The following is a 21,029-nucleotide window of genomic DNA, read 5'->3' on the forward strand; positions in this document are numbered from 1 at the left end:
TCCTGCTGCTTGATGTCTTTGGGGAGCTATTGTTCTCCCTTGTAAAAGTGTATATAGAGTAGGTATATCACCCGTAGGGGATATAGGACATAAGCGCTGGTGCACAATCAAATTCAACTAGTCCTATGAGGTTGGCACTATGCTTGGTGCCAATCTGAGTAATTAGGTGATTTTGCTGCACAATTAAGTGGTGCAGCAAAATCACCTAATTACTCAGATTGGCACCAAGCATAGTGCCAACCTCATAGGACTAGTTGAATTTGATTGTGCACCAGCGCTTATGTCCTATATCCCCTACGGGTGATATACCTACTCTATATACACTTTTACAAGGGAGAACAATAGCTCCCCAAAGACATCAAGCAGCAGGATCTGCCCACCCAGGTAGATTGACACAAATCTATTCAATAGGAGCGCAGGGGGGGTCTCTATTTTTCTCCTTAATCCTATCATTACTATTGTTACCATCTCCCTGCAGCATACCTCTAGTCCCTAACATGAGCGAATTGTGGAATGATAGGAGAGAAAGGATCACCTTCGTCCAATCATTCTTCAACAATAAGAAAGAGAAAATTAATAAACCAAATTACAATTGGAATGATAATAAAAATGAGGTTACCAATAACATAAAAAAATTAGAACAACTGTTAATTACAGAAATGCGGGACCTATGGGAAGTGTCTTCCCTAGAAGAATACCTGGAAAACGACACTGTACCAAAGGGACTTAAAATAATTAAATCTCTCAATGGAGACTTGGGGGACACAGCAACCCTAAAAGAATGGGACGCCCTACTCCATGATTTTTCAAAAAGGGCAGTTATATTTATAATAGAGAAAAGAAAAGTTAGTCTAAACAAGAATAGCCGAGAAATATTAGAACTATTTGATAAAATAAGACCCTACAAAGAAGAGGAGGATCTGATTAAAATATCCAGATCTATTAAAAACAGAATAAAAAATAAAGAAGATCTCATAATAACCAAGAAAATTAGGAAATTTAAAAGAGATGAATCAGGAATGGAGAACAACACCATGACAGAAAATAACAAACAGGAAAACCACCCAACAATGGAGGAAGAATTCGACACCATTGACAATACATGGTGCGACTGCACCATAAGCAACCTAACAGTGCATGAAGAAAGCCCCACAAAAGTGTCCAACACCAGCAATAAGGATAATGAAATACACATAACCCCATTGCCACTAATACAGGAAATCAGGACCAACAATGGTAAAAACAATAAAATTCATGAAAATGGCTCCATAATATCACCAAACAGATACGCTATACTAGAAGAGATAGAGGAAGATATGGGCATTGAGGCAGAGGCCCCATCACTAGGGATCACGGATCAAACTAGCAACATAGACAAGCCGGAACAACAAGCCAGTTATGCCACAGTTGCACGACACCGACAGGCGCCAGAACAAAGAGGGGGTTCTATACAAACTAGAGCACACAGCAGCACTACCAATAACAACAACAACAAAAGAATAATAAAGAAAACCATTAAAAAGGATTTTTTTCACGCACGAAATCCAACAAAAAGAAAAAAACAAAAAGAGGGAAAAGAGGCCGAGGACTAACCAAAAAATCGCTGAAACAAAAAACCATGGGAGAGGGCATATTCAATCTAAGCAGCCACCCTCTCAGTATGGAAGAACTTTCCCTCCTCAATAAAGGCCTAAAATTCGCCCCTACCGCGAAATTTAACAGTTTCGACGCTTTCATTGGGGTCAAGAAATTTCTGCGAAATCTAGCCCTAAAAAAATTCTTTATTAAAAAAGAAAAATTGGCCAAAATATACAAACAAGAAAACAACTCAGAAAAAAACAACCCCACAATGGAAAACAAAAAGAGTAAACCCAATAAAATCATCAGCATCCACCAAAAGATCAGAACTGATAAAAACAAAAATGAAGAGAATACTAGATCAGTAGAAACTGACACAAATAAAACACCAACTACAGAAGACAAATTTAAACACACTGACTTAAAGCCAGTATCAAAATTTAATCCAATTACTGAATATTCGGACTCTTTGATAACTTTCCAATCATTGGTCACTAGAGACCTCCTCCACATGAACCAAAAAAGGAAAAAAGGACCCCAGAATCTCACCAAGGGTGAGACCAGAGCAATTAGATCCCTACAAACCAACAACCAGATCATTATCAGACCAGCCGACAAAGGAGGAGGACTAGTTATACTAGATATAGACGATTACCACAAAGAAGCCCTAAGAATCCTCTCAGATACAAAAACATACAAAAAATTATCAGGCAATCCCACAAATCTATATACTTCCAAACTGAAGCAATTAACTCTAAAAGGTAAAAACTTGGGCGCACTCTCCAAAGACGAGACCCTTTTCACCAATAACCAAACCCCCAGAATACCCATATTTTATTACCTACCCAAGATTCACAAAAATAAAACCAATCCCCCTGGCAGACCCATAATCTCTGGTATAGAAGGCCTCACCTCTAATCTATCAAAATATGTCGATGTTATGCTGCAGGACAAAGTAGTCAAATTACCCGCTTACTTGAAAGACACCAAACATATTCTACAAATTCTAGAAGGTATCCAGTGGCAAGCAGATTTCATTTTAGGTACTCTTGATGTCACCGCCCTATACACAGTTATTGAAAAAACAAAGGGCCGTGAAGCCGTGGAATATTTTTTAAACAAAGACAGCGCCATGTCAGGGGACCAAATAAATTTTATAGGTGACTGCATCACGTTCATTTTAGACCACAATTATTTTAAATATGGACCTGACTTTTACCTCCAGACGTGGGGGACCGCGATGGGGACCAGATTCGCACCGAGTTTCGCAAATCTCTACATGGGTAGATGGGAGGAGCTTACCATCTTTCCCCATGGCAGGCTCGGTGCGGGTCTGGTCCTCTGGAAGCGATTCATCGACGATATTGTTTTTATCTGGCAAGGGGACACCATATCCCTTGACAGTTTTTTAACTAATTTAAATAAAAATGACTTTTATTTACAATTCACCTCATCCTACGACAAAATACAGATAAACTTCCTTGATCTGAATATTTTTGTTGATAAGGGCAAATTACACACGAAAACATACCACAAACCAACAGACAGCAATGGATTCATTCCCCTGGACAGTTGCCACTTACCCATATGGCTTAATAACATTCCCTATAGCCAATACATACGAGCACGTAGAAATTGCTCCAACAATGCCAATTACCACGAAGAAGCGAATATGCTAAATATTAAATTCACAGAAAAAGGCTACAAACTAGAAAAATTAATCCCTATCACCAAAACTGTGGAGGACCTAGACCGCCATACCCTATTAGAAGACAAAAACCCTAGGGTTAAAGAAAAGGAAAAAAACGACCCTGAAAACCACGTTGATATCAAAATCCCCATCATCACAACATACAGCGTAGGGGTCAAAAACTTTAAAAGAATCATATATAAATATTGGGATATTTTAAAATATGATAAAATTATTGGCAACAAGATCCCCAATAACCCCACCTTTATCTTCAAAAAAGCTCCAAACTTGGCCAATTTGGTAGCCCCTTCCATCAAGAATGACACAGTAAACCCGAAAACATGTGGAAAAAAGGGTTTTTACCCCTGTAGATTGTGTATTAATTGCAAAATCCTGAGGCACCAGGTAAAACCAATATTTCAAATAGACACCCCACAAGAAAAATATATGATAAAAGATTACATCACCTGCCACACCAAGGGAGTCATCTATTTCATCAAGTGCCCATGTGGTAAAATATATGTGGGGCGAACCAAAAGAGAACTAAGAGTTAGAATAAGAGAACACGTCAATAACATTAATAAGAAATCAGAGAATCACCCATTATCACGTCATTACACAGAATATCACCAGGGAAAATTTTTAGGATCTTGCTTTGGGGGGATGGAAAGAGTGAAGCAGGATAGGAGGGGAGGCGACTACATTAAAATGATGTCCAGGACCGAGAGCAAGTGGATTTTTAGATGCAACAGCCTAGCCCCTAATGGACTAAACCAGGAAATAGAACTGTTTGCTTTCCATTAATAAATAACCACCAACAAACATATATATATAAAAAATAAAATAAAAAATAAAAAATAAATAACATACTGTTGGTGCTCTACAAATTTTGCATAAAAACCAAAAGAAATTGCAGCCGTTGTTCTTCACCACCATTTTAGCAATGAATATTGCATTAATAATTATACAAACAAATGTATAATAGATTATTGACACAATCCATGAAGAAACCAATCGCACCCAGAATATCCATCACTAAACCGGCACCTCTTTCACTCTAAAACCAGTGTTTACCCGTTGCCATGGGAAACCAGACGAGCTATTTAACCCTCCAAAGTACAACAGGCAGACTAACCCTGACGAAGGAGCCCGCTTTGGCTCCGAAACGCGTAGGTTACAGTCTTTTGCCCCACGGAGGCCACCATACTCGCACCAGGTGACGTCACCGCCAGAGGTTTCCCGGGTAACGGATCAAGCTCCCTCGCGACGCGCGTGCTTCCGGCCGGGGCCGCGCTGCTGCTGACAGGAGAGCAAGAAGAACGCCGGGACTTGAAAGGATATCAACATCCCCACGGAAACAACAAGAAGAATACAGAACGAACATAACAGAACACCGACATAAGGAACTCCTTGGAGAAAGAACAACCAAGGTAACCAGGATAGTAGTTATGCCAGTATTCACCTCCCACTTGCCGTTTTTTCCCCAGTGCTAACACCTTTATATTACACACTGTCCGCTCACTCTCAGCCGTTGATTAGACATCCTGACCCACCACAACAGTTATTAACATCACAACACCACTTAATTGTGCAGCAAAATCACCTAATTACTCAGATTGGCACCAAGCATAGTGCCAACCTCATAGGACTAGTTGAATTTGATTGTGCACCAGCGCTTATGTCCTATATCCCCTACGGGTGATATACCTACTCTATATACACTTTTACAAGGGAGAACAATAGCTCCCCAAAGACATCAAGCAGCAGGATCTGCCCACCCAGGTAGATTGACACAAATCTATTCAATAGGAGCGCAGGGGGGTCTCTATTTTTCTCCTTAATCCTATATTTCCTTTCTGGCCACATTATAAATATGATAATATGGAGTAATTCACAAAGATATAAGAACATGGTGTCAGGTATTAATAAAAAACTGGATAAATGCAGTATTTTTCAAGTGGTGGAAGCTGACATTTTGTCACAGCAGCAAATTAGTAAAATACCGCTATTTGGGCTATGGACTAAAATCTATAAAGAAGCAAGAGAACTGTGGCCCCAGACTAGATTACACACAGACACCTTACTGTGGGATAACATACTTCTCACAGAATTGAAGTCAATTGAACCGAAAATTTGGTGGAAATACGGAATCTTCAGACTGGGACAGGTATGGAAGGAGGGAGACATAGTCACATACTGAGATCTTAAAAATGAAGGCGGGTTTGGGAATAGGGACTTGAGTCTCTTTTACTTACAACGGAAACAAGCTCTACGAGTGTCGTTAGGTAGGGGAACACAAATTGATACCCTCCCACCCCCCCATGCCAATATTTCTAAATTAACAACAGGAAAGAAATTGGTGTCCAAGATATATGAAAGTCTGTTATACCAAAAAAAAAAAAAAAGTGCAGTTAACTGCCTAATGTATAAATGGCAGGATGTTCTAAGGCCTCAACGGGAGGAATTCTGGGAGAAGGTGATAAGGGCAAAAAATGGGGTCTCAAATAATTTCTCCAATAGGATTACCCAATTTAATATAATATATCGGCTATATTACTCCCCTAAAAAGCTGATGAAAGGAGAGAGTGAATTAATTTTTTTTATTTTTCTTCTTTTATTTTTTCTTTTCTGAACAAGCAGTGGGGCGGGGCGGGAATATTAGATCTATGTATAATTGTGGATATGCTGTTGCTCATTGTAAAGCAAATTAGGACTGTCTATTGTATTAAATTTGCAAAAAACAATAAAGATTAAGTATAAAAAAAAAAAAGGTTTGCTGTGGTCTCTTCAAACAGTTGATCAGCAGGGGTACTGGAAGCTAGACCCCCCACCAATCAGATACTGATAACCTATCCTGAGGATAGATCTTTAAAATTGTACTCCTGAAAAACCCCTTTAACTCCTTGGTGACCTCACTTTACGGTTGAAGTCGCCACTTTACGGCTACTTTCACACTAGCGTTCGGAGCGGATCCGTCTGATGTTTCATCAGACGGATCCGCTCCGATAATGCAGACGTTCGCATCCGTTCAGAACGGATCCGTCTGCATTAAAACTTAGAAAATTTTCTAAGTGTGAAAGTAGCCTGAGCGGATCCGTCCAGACTTTACATTGAAAGTCAATGGGGAACGGATCCGCTTGAAGATTGAGCCATATAGTGTCATCTTCAAGCGGATCCGTCCCCATTGACTTACATTGTAAGTGTGGACGGATCCGCTCGCCTCCGCACGGCCAGGCGGACACCCGAACGCTGCAAGCAGCGTTCAGGTGTCCGCTCACTGAGCAGAGCGGAGGCTGAGCGCTGGCAGGCGGATGCATTCTCAGTGGATCCGCCTCCACTGAGAATGCATTGGGGCCAGACGGATGCGTTCGGGGCCGCTCGTGAGCCCCTTCAAACGGTGCGCACGAGCGGACACCCGAACGCTAGTGTGAAAGTAGCCTTAAGATGGCGTAGCCACCGGGTTTCTGATGCTTCAAACAGCAGAGAACCGTAGCAGATGTATGTGATCAGCCCTATGGCTGATCGCATACATTAAACCCCTCGGATGCCATGATCAAATGTCACCACGGCATCTGAGCGGTCAAGAAGTGGGAGCCGCGCACTCCCGCGCCCATAACAGCGTTCCCCGGCTGAGATTGGGGAAATAAAAAAATAAAAAAGTTTTTAAAAATATAAAAAAATATATAAGTTCAAATCATCCCCCTTTCCCCAAAATAAAAATACTAGGGATGTCCCGATACCGATACCAGTATCGGGACCGATACCGGGCATTTGCACGAGTACATGTACTCGTGCAAATGTCCCCGATACCACTGCCGATACCTGTGCGCCGCTTCTGTGTCTGTCCGCGGCCTGCCCCTGCACCTCTAACAGCTTCACAGGCAGCAGCAGGCAGTGTAATAGGAGCCTACAGTGGAAGCTAGCTCCGCTCCGCCCCGCCCCTCCCCGCCCTCCAACCAATCAGAGGCAACCAGCACTGACTCACAGCACAGGGACTCAGAGAATCGTCTGACAGTTTATTAGTTAAAAGAATCGTCACCGAGTCCCTGCCAGACGTCCTGCTCTGCGGCTCCCTGTAAGTCCGTCCGGGGGAAAAGGGGGGGGCATTATTAGCATAGCATGTAGTGGAGCTGGGTGTGTACAGGGTGCATGTAGCAGAGCAGGAAGCCTGGTAGGGACTCGGTGACACAGTCTGTGACTCATTCGATTCTTTTAACTAATAAACTCTCAGACGATTCTCTGAGTCCCTGCAATAACTATACATTGTAATTACATCACAGTCTGCTCCACTGCATTCACTGCAGCAGAGCTGTGTTTGCCCTCTAAAGGAGATAGTGTCTGTCTTCTATGGCCCTGGTCCTTCCCTTCCTGCCTGCAAGCTGCACATTGATCTCTAAAAGCAGGCATTAGGGCAAGAAGAAATATACATTACTGTATGATGGCCACAAGACTATTATACTGAGGAGGGGGGCTTCAAAAATTGTTGTCCTGACTCCTTACAGTAGCGTCTCCTTGTGGCCCCCATACAGTATAACGTCTCCTTGTGGCCGCCCCATACAGTATAACGTCTCCTTGTAGCTGCCCCCATACAGTACAACGTCTCCTTGTGGCCGCCCCATACAGTGTAACGTCTCCTTGTGGCTGCCCCCATACAGTGTAACTTCTCCTTGTAGCTGCCCCCATACAGTACAACGTCTCCTTGTGGCCGCCCCATACAGTGTAACGTCTCCTTGTGGCTGCCCCATACAGTATAATATCTCCTTGTTGCTGCCCCCATACAGTATAACGTCTCCTTGTGGCTGGCCCAATGCAGTACAACGTCTCCTTGTGGCTGCCCCCATACAGTATAACGTCTCCTTGTGGCTGCCCCCATACAGTATAACGTCTCCTTGTGGCCGCCCCATACAGTGTAACGTCTCCTTGTAGCTGCCCCCATACAGTGTAACGTCTCCTTGTAGCTGCCCCCATACAGTGTAACGTCTCCTTGTGGCCGCCCCATACAGTGTAACGTCTCCTTGTGGCCGCCCCATACAGTGTAACATCTCCTTGTAGCTGCCCCATACAGTATAGTGTCTCCTTGTGGCCACCCCATACAGTGTAACGTCTCCTTGTGGCCGCCCCATACAGTGTAACATCTCCTTGTAGCTGCCCCATACAGTATAACGTCTCCTTGTAGCTGCCCCCATACAGTATAACGTCTCCTTGTAGCTGCCCCCATACAGTATAACGTCTCCTTGTAGCTGCCCCCATACAGTGTAACATCTCCTTGTAGCTGCCCCCATACAGTATAACGTCTCCTTGTGGCTGCCCCCATACAGTGTAACGTCTCCTTGTGGCTGGCCCCATACAGTATAACGTCTCCTTGTAGCTGCCCCCATACAGTATAACGTCTCCTTGTGGCTGGCCCCATACAGTAGAACGTCTCCTTGTGGCTGCCCCATACAGTAGAACGTCTCCTTGTGGCTGCCCCCATACAGTATAGTGTCTCCTTGTAGCTGCCCCCATACAGTATAACGTCTCCTTGTAGCTGCCCCCATACAGTGTAACGTCTCCTTGTAGCTGCCCCCATACAGTATAGTGTCTCCTTGTAGCTGCCCCCATACAGTATAACGTCTCCTTGTAGCTGCCCCCATACAGTATAACGTCTCCTTGTAGCTGCCCCCATACAGTATAACGTCTCCTTGTGGCTGCCCCCCATACAGTATAACGTCTCCTTGTGGCTGCCCCCGTACAGTGTAACGTCTCCTTGTGGCTGGCCCCATACAGTATAACGTCTCCTTGTAGCTGCCCCCATACAGTATAACGTCTCCTTGTGGCTGGCCCCATACAGTAGAACGTCTCCTTGTGGCTGCCCCATACAGTAGAACGTCTCCTTGTGGCTGCCCCCATACAGTATAGTGTCTCCTTGTAGCTGCCCCCATACAGTATAACGTCTCCTTGTAGCTGCCCCCATACAGTGTAACGTCTCCTTGTAGCTGCCCCCATACAGTATAGTGTCTCCTTGTAGCTGCCCCCATACAGTATAACGTCTCCTTGTGGCTGCCCGGCTGCCCCATACAGTATAACGTCTCCTTGTGGCCGCCCCATACAGTATAACGTCTCCTTGTAGCTGCCCCCATACAGTATAACGTCTCCTTGTAGCTGCCCCCATACAGTGTAACGTCTCCTTGTAGCTGCCCCCATACAGTATAACGTCTCCTTGTGGCTGCCCCATACAGTATAACGTCTCCTTGTAGCTGCCCCCATACAGTATAATGTCTCCTTGTAGCTGCCCCCATACAGTATAACGTCTCCTTGTAGCTGCCCCCATACAGTATAGTGTCTCCTTGTGGCTGCCCCATACAGTATAACGTCTCCTTGTGGCCGCCCCATACAGTATAATGTCTCCTTGTAGCTGCCCCATACAGTATAGTGTCTCCTTGTGGCCGCCCCATACAGTATAACGTCTCCTTGTGGCCGCCCCATACAGTGTAACGTCTCCTTGTGGCTGCCCCATACAGTGTAACGTCTCCTTGTGGCTGCCCCCATACAGTATAACGTCTCCTTGTAGCTGCCCCATACAGTATAACGTCTCCTTGTGGCTGCCCCATACAGTATAACGTCTCCTTGTGGCTGCCCCCCATACAGTATAACGTCTCCTTGTGGCTGGCCCCATACAGTAGAACGTCTCCTTGTGGCTGCCCCATACAGTAGAACGTCTCCTTGTGGCTGCCCCCATACAGTATAGTGTCTCCTTGTAGCTGCCCCCATACAGTATAACGTCTCCTTGTAGCTGCCCCCATACAGTGTAACGTCTCCTTGTAGCTGCCCCCATACAGTATAGTGTCTCCTTGTAGCTGCCCCCATACAGTATAACGTCTCCTTGTGGCTGCCTCATACAGTATAACGTCTCCTTGTAGCTGCCCCCATACAGTATAACGTCTCCTTGGAATGTTATAGTTCTGTTTTTGGGCCTTTTGGTTGGTCAGTGGTCAGAAAATACATGTGTGTGTATTTTATTGTTAAAATTAGTATCGGTAATTGGTATCGGTGAGTACTTAAATTAAAGTATCGGTACTCGTACTCAGTCTTAAAAAAATGGTATCGGGACATCCCTAAAAAATACATAACCAATAAACAAAATATATACACCATGGGCATCGCCAGGTGCGAAAAACACTCATACTATTAAAATATAACAATATTTATCCCATAATGGTGTAACGGAAGAAAATGGCCAATTCGCCATTATTTTGTCACTTCACCTCCTCAAATTTTTTTTATAAAAAGTGATCAAAAAGTCACATACACCTCAAAATGGTATTACTGAAAAGTACAGATTGCCCCACAAAAAAATGATCTATGTACACATAACTACAAAAAAGTTATAGAGGTCAGAATATGGCAATGAAAAGAAAAAATTAATTTTTTTCAAGGTTTTCAAGTGTGGTATCGTTGTATTCGTACTGACCTGGAGAATAAAGGTAACAGGTCAAATTTACCACAAAGGGAATGCTGTGTAAAAAAAAAAAAAAAAAAAAAAAAAACTGTGGCACAATTGTTATTTTTTTCCAATTTCACCCCATTTAGAATTGTTTTCCCGCTCCCCACTACATTATATGCAATATTAAATAGTGCTATTAGAAAGTACAACTTGTCCCGCAAAAAATAAGCCCTCATAAGGCTATGTGAAAAAAAAAAAGTTATGGCTCTAAAAAGGTGGGGAGTGGAAAATGCAAAAAACTAAAAAAATCGCAGGTACTTGTACAGGTCAAAATGTGGCTTCCTTTGCATAAAAAGTACAGTGAATGCCATAATAAAAAATAAATAAAAAAAAAAGCATTTTCATTCACAACTCAATATCCACATGAACATTTTATAAATATCCGTAAGGCAGCGGATATCTAAAAGTATCTAATATGGAGCCACAATACTGTATTATGGATCACATTGAATCAATATATCATCAGTAACGTCTAGGGAAGAAAATTTTAATGGGTTCTCTGGGCATCTTTCCTAATAAGCGCTTGTTACTAACCTGTGGAGGCACGATGCTATACACAGTACTTACCCTCCCTCGCTCCTCTGACGCTGCCGCCTCCCTTGCCCTCACACATGCTATACTTGGATCCCGACCAAATGTGACGACTTCTTTTCTTCTTCAGCTGTGTTAGAGTCAACAGGAATTCGGCTGCAATACTGATGAAGTATACGCTCGTGACACAGAAGCCAAAATAAGAGATCTTGCTTATCCAAGATGCACAAGTCCTACCAGTCCAGAGGTTGGCACATTTCTTGGTAACCAGGCAATTAGAACTTCCATAGATATCTACACAAAACACCAGCAGGCACCAGCAGCACTTTTTAGGTGCACAGGCTATTTAGCTATTTGTCCAATTCTAATTACAAAAGGAAACGTCCAGAACAAAAGTGACTTATTAAACCTATATGATAAAACTGGAATGACCCACCTGTCTGGGATACTCATTTACCATTCTTATCATTGCAAGAACAGCATGCTCTTTTTGTAGCAGGTCAAGATCAGGAGATGTAGAGTCTGGTACATCACCCAACCCATCAACGCCATGGTAACCACTGGCATGGAGAGAATTTCCCAGTAGTGATCTAGCTGCACCTTTATAGACAGGAATCTGCAAAACAGATAGAAACTCATTGAAGTAACAAACATAACAGAATAAAACAGGAATTCTTAAAGGGGTTGGCTACCTTTTTTTGGGGGGAGGGGGGGGGCAACCTCGCCCCCCCCCCCACCTCCTGGAGAGACCAGCAAAGCAGGGGTGCACCACCAATAAGGCCAGGTGAGGCGATCGCCTCAGGCAGCCCCAGGTAGGGGCAAGAGGGTGGCAGCCGAAGAGCCATGGCAATGAGCGCTTTCATTGTGGCGAAGGGGTTAGGTTAAGAAATTGGCATGGGGGGGGGGGGGGGGCACCGTTTCTGTTTTCGCCTCAGGCAGCAGAAAGTCTAGGTGCACCCCGTGGCAAAGGAAAGCATATGTACCTGCTCCCAGACCTCGGTTGCCTTGCTTGGGTCCTCATCTGTCAACATCTGCTTTGATGCCACTGCAACCAATTACTGGCCACAGCAGAGACTTGCTCCCCTCATGTTGTCAATTGATCATGTGATGCAAAGGGGGTAGGTCATCGCTGTGGCCAGTCATTGACTGTAGTGGCACCAAAGCGGATGTTGAGAGCAAAGCAGCCAAGGCCAGGGAACAAAGGAGCCAGGACCCATGCTTCCCTCTGCAGGTCTGGTCAGAAGGGGGGTTTTCCAAAGCAAAACAACCAAAAAGGTGGCCAACCCCTTTACCCCCTAAATTACCAACACATTTTTGTTTTGTTTTGCATCTCCATGTTTAAACAGCCACAACTTTTTTTTTTCATTGACATGCTAACACATTATGCTCTGAGCCTCTATGGCACAGACTGGCAACAGGATTACTGACGTTACAGTCCTGGAGTCCTTTCTAGGTCTCCACAGGGCCTTTTCAGCCTCTGATCATATCATTTGGACCCAATCAGAGGGAAAATGCCATGGTCACAGACTGCGGCCATCAAAGGGTTAACTGTGGGGATTGGAGATACCTCCGATGCCGACTGTAGAGCAAAAGAAACTGAGCTGTTAGTTCCAGTTCATTTGCAGACCAGGAATGCTCACAGAAGTGCTCAGCACCCTCTAAAAACAGCGAGGACATATGTCATATTAATATATTCCTTAGGATTGTTATTACATGGGGAATGGAAGTAGTTACTAAAACAGACGTCAGGTCCACTTTAAAAGGGATCATCCCATAATGGACAATATGGGGGTCATTTACAAAAAGATATACGCCACTTTTGTGGCATATATCTGGCACAGATTCTGTCGCATGCTATGTTGCAGCAGAATCTGCGACTTCATCCCCGCTCACGCCAGGTGTAAAAAAGGTGGCTTGGGTGGCTCGTCGCATTCATCATTTTCTATGCCTGTTTTAGGCGTAGAAAATGGTCTAAATGTAAGACAGCTCGGAAGCTGTCTTACATTTAGAATCGGCGGTGGATACGCCTAAGTTATGTAGAGGCAGACGCCCCTACATATCATAACTTTTGAGATCCACCGCCAGCATCAGGGCTAAAATACTGGTCTTAATAAACGTGCCCCTATGTATCTATAGGAGAAGAGAAATATCTCTGATACCCCGGGGAATCCTATCAATGCTACCCTCAGCCCCCTATATACTGACTGGGGCAGCAGGGCACAAGCCTGACCAACCCTCCATTCAAACTCCTCTTCACTGCAGCTTGAGATAAGCTTTAATGACTGGAGGGGGTCCCGGCAGTGGGGCCCCATAAATTAGACATTTATCCCTATCCTGCAGGCGTCTCACGCTTTACCATGCAGGCACTGACAGGAGATGGTGTCGAGAGTGACTACGCCTTTTGTCTTCGGTAGTGGGAGAGCAGTCACTGGGTAATCACTGTCTGTAGGACTGAGGGCAATCCAATTCCCACCCAAAAGTGAACGTTCAGCTTTGGTAGCAATGGTTCTTTGATAAAGAGTATTTACGTGACCCATTCTGAAAATGAACCTCGGAGCAGGAACGGCACCTGGAGTCGGTGGCAGGTGTTTAAGACGCGTAGAACATTCCTGCAAACATTTTCTATCGTAGAGTTTCCATGACAGCAGGTGATTCCCAGGATCTCAACGTGAGGCGCCGCCAATGCCACCATAAGTGCTTGGGCATCATCTACTCCACAGTCCACATCTACCAGCAGCAATTCGGCAGTGGGAGAGCAGTCACTGGGTAATCACTGTCTATAGGTCTGAGGGCAATCCAATTCCCACCCAAAAGTGAACGTTCAGCTTTGGTAGCAATGGTTCTTTGATAAAGAGCATTTACGTGACACATTCTGAAAATGAACCTCGGAGCAGGAACGGCACCTGGAGTCGGTGGCAGGTGTTTAAGACGCGTAGAACATTCCTGCAAACATTTTCTATCGTAGAGTTTCCATGACAGCAGGTGATTCCCAGGATCTCAACGTGAGGTGCCGCCAATGCCACCATAAGTGCTTGGGCATCATCTACTCCACAGTCCACATCTACCAACAGCAATTTCTTGTCCATTTCATGAAATCTGAAAACAAAAAAGTTATGTTTCTTACTTTTGCTGTGAATGCATGTTTCCGCCTGCTAGGAACAGATGACTATAAAACATACAAACATAGATTACAACGGCAGAAGATAACCAGTAGACCACGTCTGCTTGGACAAAGGAGGCTGTGTAATATTTGGCATGACAGAAACAGCTTAGGCACACAGGTTTATTATAGTTGCACAAAACGTAACACAGGCCACACGGGTTCTCTCTACGCCCATCAATTTCACACAGAAGCTTTTTCAGAAGAATCCAAAAGAAGCAAAATCCTAGCATACTTTATTGGATGCTGTATTACGGAGGTATCCTCCCCTAGATACACCCCTCAGAGGCACAAGTATGGAGCCACAGGAAAGCGGATCTACAGGGTAGGTAACATGACAGAAAACAGTTCTCTGAAGCTATTTGTCCTTAAAGGGGTTGCGCAGCGATTTATAACGATGACCTATTCTCTGGACAGTCTGTGGAGGTGCGACTCCCTGAGAGCGCCGCTTCCTGGTCATTACACTACACGTCACTTCCTGTGAAGCGGCGGCGTAGCGTAATCACAAGTACCCGCTCCATTCATGTGATCATCATTACACTGCATTTCCGAGACAAAGGGCAGTGGAATGAACAGGAAGCGGTACTCGCATGGAGAGCCGCCTCCTCTCCAAACATCTGATCCTGACAATAGGTCATCAACATAAATCGCGGCACAACCCCTTTAAATGAATGCATTACCCAAATAAGAAACTGCAAAATAGTAAGTAAAATAAGTAAAAGTGGCCAAAGATTGCTGCGGAGCATTGGGCTCTTGTGTGGTGATAAACCAGTTGTTTTGGCTACATGTGCACCACAGTGAAAAACAGCCGTAGTTTTCAGAACCACTGCAGTCTATGGGGCTATTCACAAAACCGTTTTTTTAACGGCCAGTGAATAACAGCCGTCAAAAAATAGGACGTCCTATTTTTTGGCCGTTTTCACGGTCAGACTGACCCCGTTGAAATCAATTGGACAATTTTTAAACGGCCGCTTAGACACGAGTGCAACCAGCTAAGGACAGATAAAAACTGGTACACTAGTGCAATATGGCCTTTTAGGGATTAAAAAAAAAAATAATCACTCCCCTCATCTACATGCAGGTGCAGAGGCAGTCCACTCCTCTCTTGACTGTGAAGGACCTGCGCTCAGCGTGCAGTGACATCACAGTTAGCTCAGGTCCTTCACAATCAAGAAAGGAGCACCTGCCTCTGTACGTGCGAGTGGATGAGGAGAGGGATTTATTTTGCTACCATTTTTAACGGCTGTGAAAAACGCCCATTAAAAACGGGCAGAAAATGCGTGCACAAATGGTTGAAAAATGGCCATGTGTCCATTTTTAATGGCCACTTTTTCTACTACGTGTAGCTTAAAAGTTCTTTCTCTGCAACTTTTTTGAGTCACATGGTAGTCACAAGCAGTACTGCGATAAGTGGATCTCCGGCCATTAATACTCACCTCATGATTCCCCAGTGCTCCCATTCTAATGCTTCTTGTTCCAGTGATGACGATTCAACATATTCGTGTGTCCAGTACAATCAATCACTGGCTGTAGAGGTGACCTGCCAACACCTGTAAGGTCCCCATCGTGGCTAGTGATTCACTGCAGCGGCCAGTTGTCTGTGGCGGGATATCATCGCTGGAGGAGAAAGTACAGTGCACGGTGGGGGCCTGGGAAGTGGTAGAATAGGAGCAGCGGGGGATCACTTAGGTGAGCAGAGGTGCAAACAGATATCACAGGGTCCCATAGCAAAACATAGTATGGGTCTCCCCAACCCTAAGGCCTCTTTCACACGGGCGTTGCGGGAAAAGGTGCGGGTGCGTTGCGGGAACATGCGCGATTTTTCCGCGTGAGTGCAAAACATTGTAATGCGTTTTGCACTCGCGTGAGAAAAATCGGCATGTTTGGTACCCGAACCCCAACTTCTTCACAGAAGTTCGGGCTTGGGATCGGTGTTCTGTAGATTGTATTATTTTCCCTTATAACATGGTTATGAGGGAAAATAATAGTATTCTGAATACAGAATGCATAGTAAAATAGCGCTGGAGGGGTTAAAAAAATAAAAATAATAATTTAACTCACCTTAATACACTTGATCGCGCAGCCGGCATCGCTTCTGTCTTCTTTCTTTGCTGTGTGCAGGAACAGGACCTGTAGTGACGTCACTCCGGTCATCACATTGTCCATCACATGATCCATCACCATGGTAAAAGATCATGTGATGGATCATGTGATGACCGGAGTGACGTCACCACAGGTCCTTTCCCTGCACACAGCAAAGAAAGAAGACAGAAGCGATGCCGGCTGCGCGATCAAGTGGATTAAGGTGAGTTAAATTATTATTTTTATTTTTTTAACCCCTCCAGCGCTATTTTACTATGCATTCTGTATTCAGAATGCTATTATTTCCCCTTATAACCATGTTATAGGGGAAAATAATAATGATCGGGTCCCCATCCCGATCGTCTCCTAGCAACCGTGCGTGAAAATCGCACTGCATCCACACTTGCTTGCGGATGCTTGCGATTTTCACGCATCCCCATTCATTTCTATGGGGCCTGCGTTACGTGAAAAACGCACAAAGAGGAGCATGCTGCGATTTTCACGCAACGCACAAGTGATGCGTGAAAATCACCGCTCATGTGAATAGCCCCATAGAAATCAATAGGTCGGGATTCAGTGCGGGTGCAATGCGTTCAACTCACGCATCGCATCCGCGCGGAATACTCGCCCGTGTGAAAGGGGCCTAAGAGTTGCGGCAATCCTTGCCTACTTTGCCAGACTTCCATTTCAGTAAGAGTGGAACAGGTGCATCATAACTATGGTGGTCATTCTGGACACCATGTTCTCAGTAGACAACTGGCATAAATACAACTCCCCATACAGCTATAGAGCACTGCTTCTTCTCACACAGTATACTATAAAACTGGCTGCCTGCAGCCACCACTAGGGGGAGCTCAGGGCATAGGAATTTATACAGCTAGCAATGAACTCACTTTGCACTGAGCTCCATTGCCCGAAATGGGGTTTGTCGCGGTTTCAGTTACTGTGTCCATTTTACCTTGCAAAACAGAGCAACATGCTACACTATTAAATAGAGCCTCCGATGCAGATGCACTTTAACCTCTTAAGGACACATGACGTACCGGTACGTCATGTGTTGTTCCGATCACTGCCGCCCGGCCGGCAGTGATCGGAACCCGGTGCCTGCTCAAATCATCGAGCAGGCACCTAGGCTAAATGCGCGGGGGGTGTCCCGTGACCCCCCCATGTCGGCGATCGCGGCAAACCGCAGGTCAATTCAGACCTGCGGTTTGCTGCGATTTCTGCAGTTTCTGGTCCCCGCGGTCAGAAACTTTATATGCCTAAAATAATGTTTTATTAACCCCCCCCTGCACCCCCGAATGATTTTATGGTGGCGGGAGGTGCAGGGGGAGGGTTGCGGGCGGTACGGGCGGTGCGGCAGGCGGGATCGCGATCCCCCGCCCGCCTCCCCTTGTATAATCGTTGGTTTCTAGTGGGTATACCAGGGTGCCAGCACATTGCTGGCACCCTGGTATAAACGGCTGACATCTGCGATGCGATGTCAGCCGTTAACCCTTTCCATACAGCGGTCCGTACGGACCGCTGTATGGAAAAGGTTAACAGCGCAGGGAGCTTCTTCCCTCTCCCATCGGGGGGCTGCTGTGCCTTTGCAGCCCCCCGATGGGAGATGGAGAGAGCCCCCAGAGAGCTTACCCTTCCCCATCTGCGCAGTTCTGAGCAGACGGGGAAGGTTCCCATGGCAACAGGACGCCTCTCAGGCGTCCTGCTGTCCATGGTGCTGAACAGATCTGTGCTAAAAGCATAGATCTGTTCAGTGTAAGTAAAATACAGTACAGTACAATATATATTGTTCTGTACTGTATTATACAGACATCAGACCCACTGGATCTTCAAGAACCAAGTGGGTCTGGGTAAAAAAAAAAAGTAAAAAAAAGTGAAAAAAAAGTAAAAATCAAAAAACACATTTATCACTGATTAAAAATGAAAAAAAATAAAATTCCCTACACATATTTGGTATCGCCGCGTCCGTAGCGACCTGATCTATAAAACGTTTATGTTACTTTACCCGAACGGTGAACGCCATAAAAATAAAAAATAAAAAACTATGATAAAATTGAAATTTTGCCCACCTTACTTCCCAAAAAAGGTAATAAAAGTGATCAAAAAAGTCGCATGTACGCCAAAATAGTACCAATCAAACCGTCATCTCATCCCGCAAAAATCATACCCTACCCAAGATAATCGCCCAAAAACTGAAAAAACTATGGCTCTTAGACTATGGAAACACTAAAACATGATTTTTTTTGTTTCAAAAAAGAAATCATTGTGTAAAAACGTACATAAATAAATAAAAAGTATACATATTAGGTATCGCCGCGTCCGTATCGACCGGCTCTATAAAAATATCACATGATCTAACCCCTCAGATGACCACCGTAAAAAAATTAAAATAAAAACGGTGTAAAAAAAGCCATTTTTTGTCATCTTACGTCACAAAAAGTGTAATAGCAAGCAATCAAAAAGTAATATGCACCCCAAAATAGATGCCAATCAAACCGTCATTTCATCCCGCAAAAAATGAGACCCTACTTAAGATAATCGCCCAAAAACTGAAAAAACTATGGCTCTTAGACTATGGAGACACTAAAACATTTTTTTTGTTTTAAAAATGAAATCATTGTGTAAAACTTACATAAATAAAAAAAATTGTATACATATTAGGTATCGCCGCGTCCGTGACAACCTGCTCTATATAAATACCACATGATCTAACCTGTCAGATGAATGTTGTAAATAACAAAGAAAAAAACGGTGCTAAAAAAGCAATTTCTTGTTACCTTGCTGCACAAAAAGTGTAATATAGAGCAACCAAAAATCATATGTACCCTAAACTAGTACCAACAAAACTGCCACCCTATCCCGTAGTTTCTAAAATGGGGTCACTTTTTTGGAGTTTCTACTCTAGGGGTGCATCAGTGGGGCTTCAAATGGGACATGGTGTAAAAAAAAACTGTCCAGCAAAATCTGCCTTCCAAAAACCGTATGGCGTTCCTTTCCTTCTGCGCCCTGCCGTGTGCCCGTACAGTGGTTTACGACCACATATGGGGTGTTTCTGTAAACTACAGAATTAGGGCCATAAATAATGAGTTTTGTTTGGCTGTTAACCCTTGCTTTGTAACTGGAAAAAAAATATTAAAATGGAAAATCTGCCAAAAAAGTGAAATTTTGAAATTGTATCTCTATTTTCCATTAAATCTTGTGCAACACCTAAAGGGTTAACAAAGTTTGTAAAATCAGTTTTGAATACCTTGAGGGGTGTAGTTTCTTAGATGGGGTCACTTTTATGGAGTTTCTACTCTAGGGGTGCATCAGGGGGGCTTCAAATGGGACATGGCGTCAAAAAAACAGTCCAGCAAAATCAGCCCTCCAAAAACTAAACTGCGCACCTTTCACTCTACGCCCCGCTGTGTGCCCGTACAGTAGTTTACGGCCACATATGGGGTGTTTCTGTAAACAGCAAAGTCAGGGCAATAAAGATACAGTCTTGTTTGGCGGTTAACCCTTGCTTTGTTAGTGGAAAAAATGGGTTAAAATGGAAAATTAGGCAAAAAAATGAAATTCTCAAATTTCATCGCCATTTGCCAATAACTCTTGTGCAACACCTAAAGGGTTAACAATGTATGTAAAATCAGTTTTGAATACCTTGAGGGGTGTAGTTTCTTAGATGGGGTCACTTTTAGGGAGTTTCTCCTCTAGGGGTGCATCAGGGGGGCTTCAAATGGGACATGGTGTAAATAAACCAGTCCATAAAAATCAGCCTTCCAAAAACCATACGGCGCACCTTTCCCTCTACGCCCCGCTGTGTGGCCGTACAGTAGTTTACGGCCACATATTGCGTGTTTCTGTAAACGGCAGAGTCAGGGCAATAAAGATACAGTCTTGTTTGGCTGTTAACCCTTGATTTGTTAGTGGAAAAAATGGGTTAAAATGAAAAATTAGACAAAAAAATGAAATTCTCAAATTTCCTCCCCATTTGCCAATAACTCTTGTGCAACACCTAAAGGGTTAACAACGTATGCAAAATCAGTTTTGAATACCTTGAGGGGTGTAGTTTCTTAGATCGGGTCATTTTTGGGTGGTTTCTATTATGTAAGCCTCGCAAAGTGACTTCAGACCTGAACTGGTCCCTAAAAATTTAGTTTTTGTAAATTTCTGAAAAATTTCAAGATTTGCTTCTAAACTTCTAAGCCTTGTAACATCCCCAAAAAATAAAATATCATTCCCAAAACAATTCAAACATGAAGTAGACATATGGGGAATGTAAAGTCATCACAATTTTTGGGGGTATTACTATGTATTACAGAAGTAGAGAAACTGAAACTTTGAAATTTGCAAATTTTTCCAAATTTTTGTTAAAATAGGTATTTTTTGGTGCAAAAAAAATAATTTTTTTGACTTCATTTTACCAGTGTCATGAAGTACAATATGTGACGAAAAAACAATCTCAGAACGGCCTGGATAAGTCAAAGCGTTTTAAAGTTATCAGCACTTAAAGGGACTCT

The 21,029-nt window shown here is 43.9% G+C and overlaps 1 protein-coding gene across 2 annotated transcripts in view; it reads right to left on the bottom strand.

Moving 5' to 3' along the window:
• LOC120995799 (pyrimidine-specific ribonucleoside hydrolase RihA-like) overlaps window positions 1–21,029 on the bottom strand; it is a 58,941-nt gene that overhangs the window by 36,628 nt on the left and 1,284 nt on the right. The window contains exons 2-3 of one of the 2 annotated variants that reach the window (XM_040425230.1): window positions 14,186–14,378; window positions 11,719–11,898 (exon numbers count right to left, since the gene is read on the bottom strand). In XM_040425230.1, the coding sequence (XP_040281164.1) occupies window positions 11,719–11,898; window positions 14,186–14,368 (363 nt within the window). In that variant the 5' untranslated portion in view covers window positions 14,369–14,378. Of the gene's footprint in view, window positions 1–11,718; window positions 11,899–13,851; window positions 14,379–21,029 lie in introns of both variants that reach the window. The other variant, XM_040425229.1, reaches the window with a different exon arrangement.

Source organism: Bufo bufo, chromosome 3 (assembly GCF_905171765.1).
Source record: "Bufo bufo chromosome 3, aBufBuf1.1, whole genome shotgun sequence".
Lineage (NCBI taxonomy): Eukaryota > Metazoa > Chordata > Amphibia > Anura > Bufonidae > Bufo > Bufo bufo.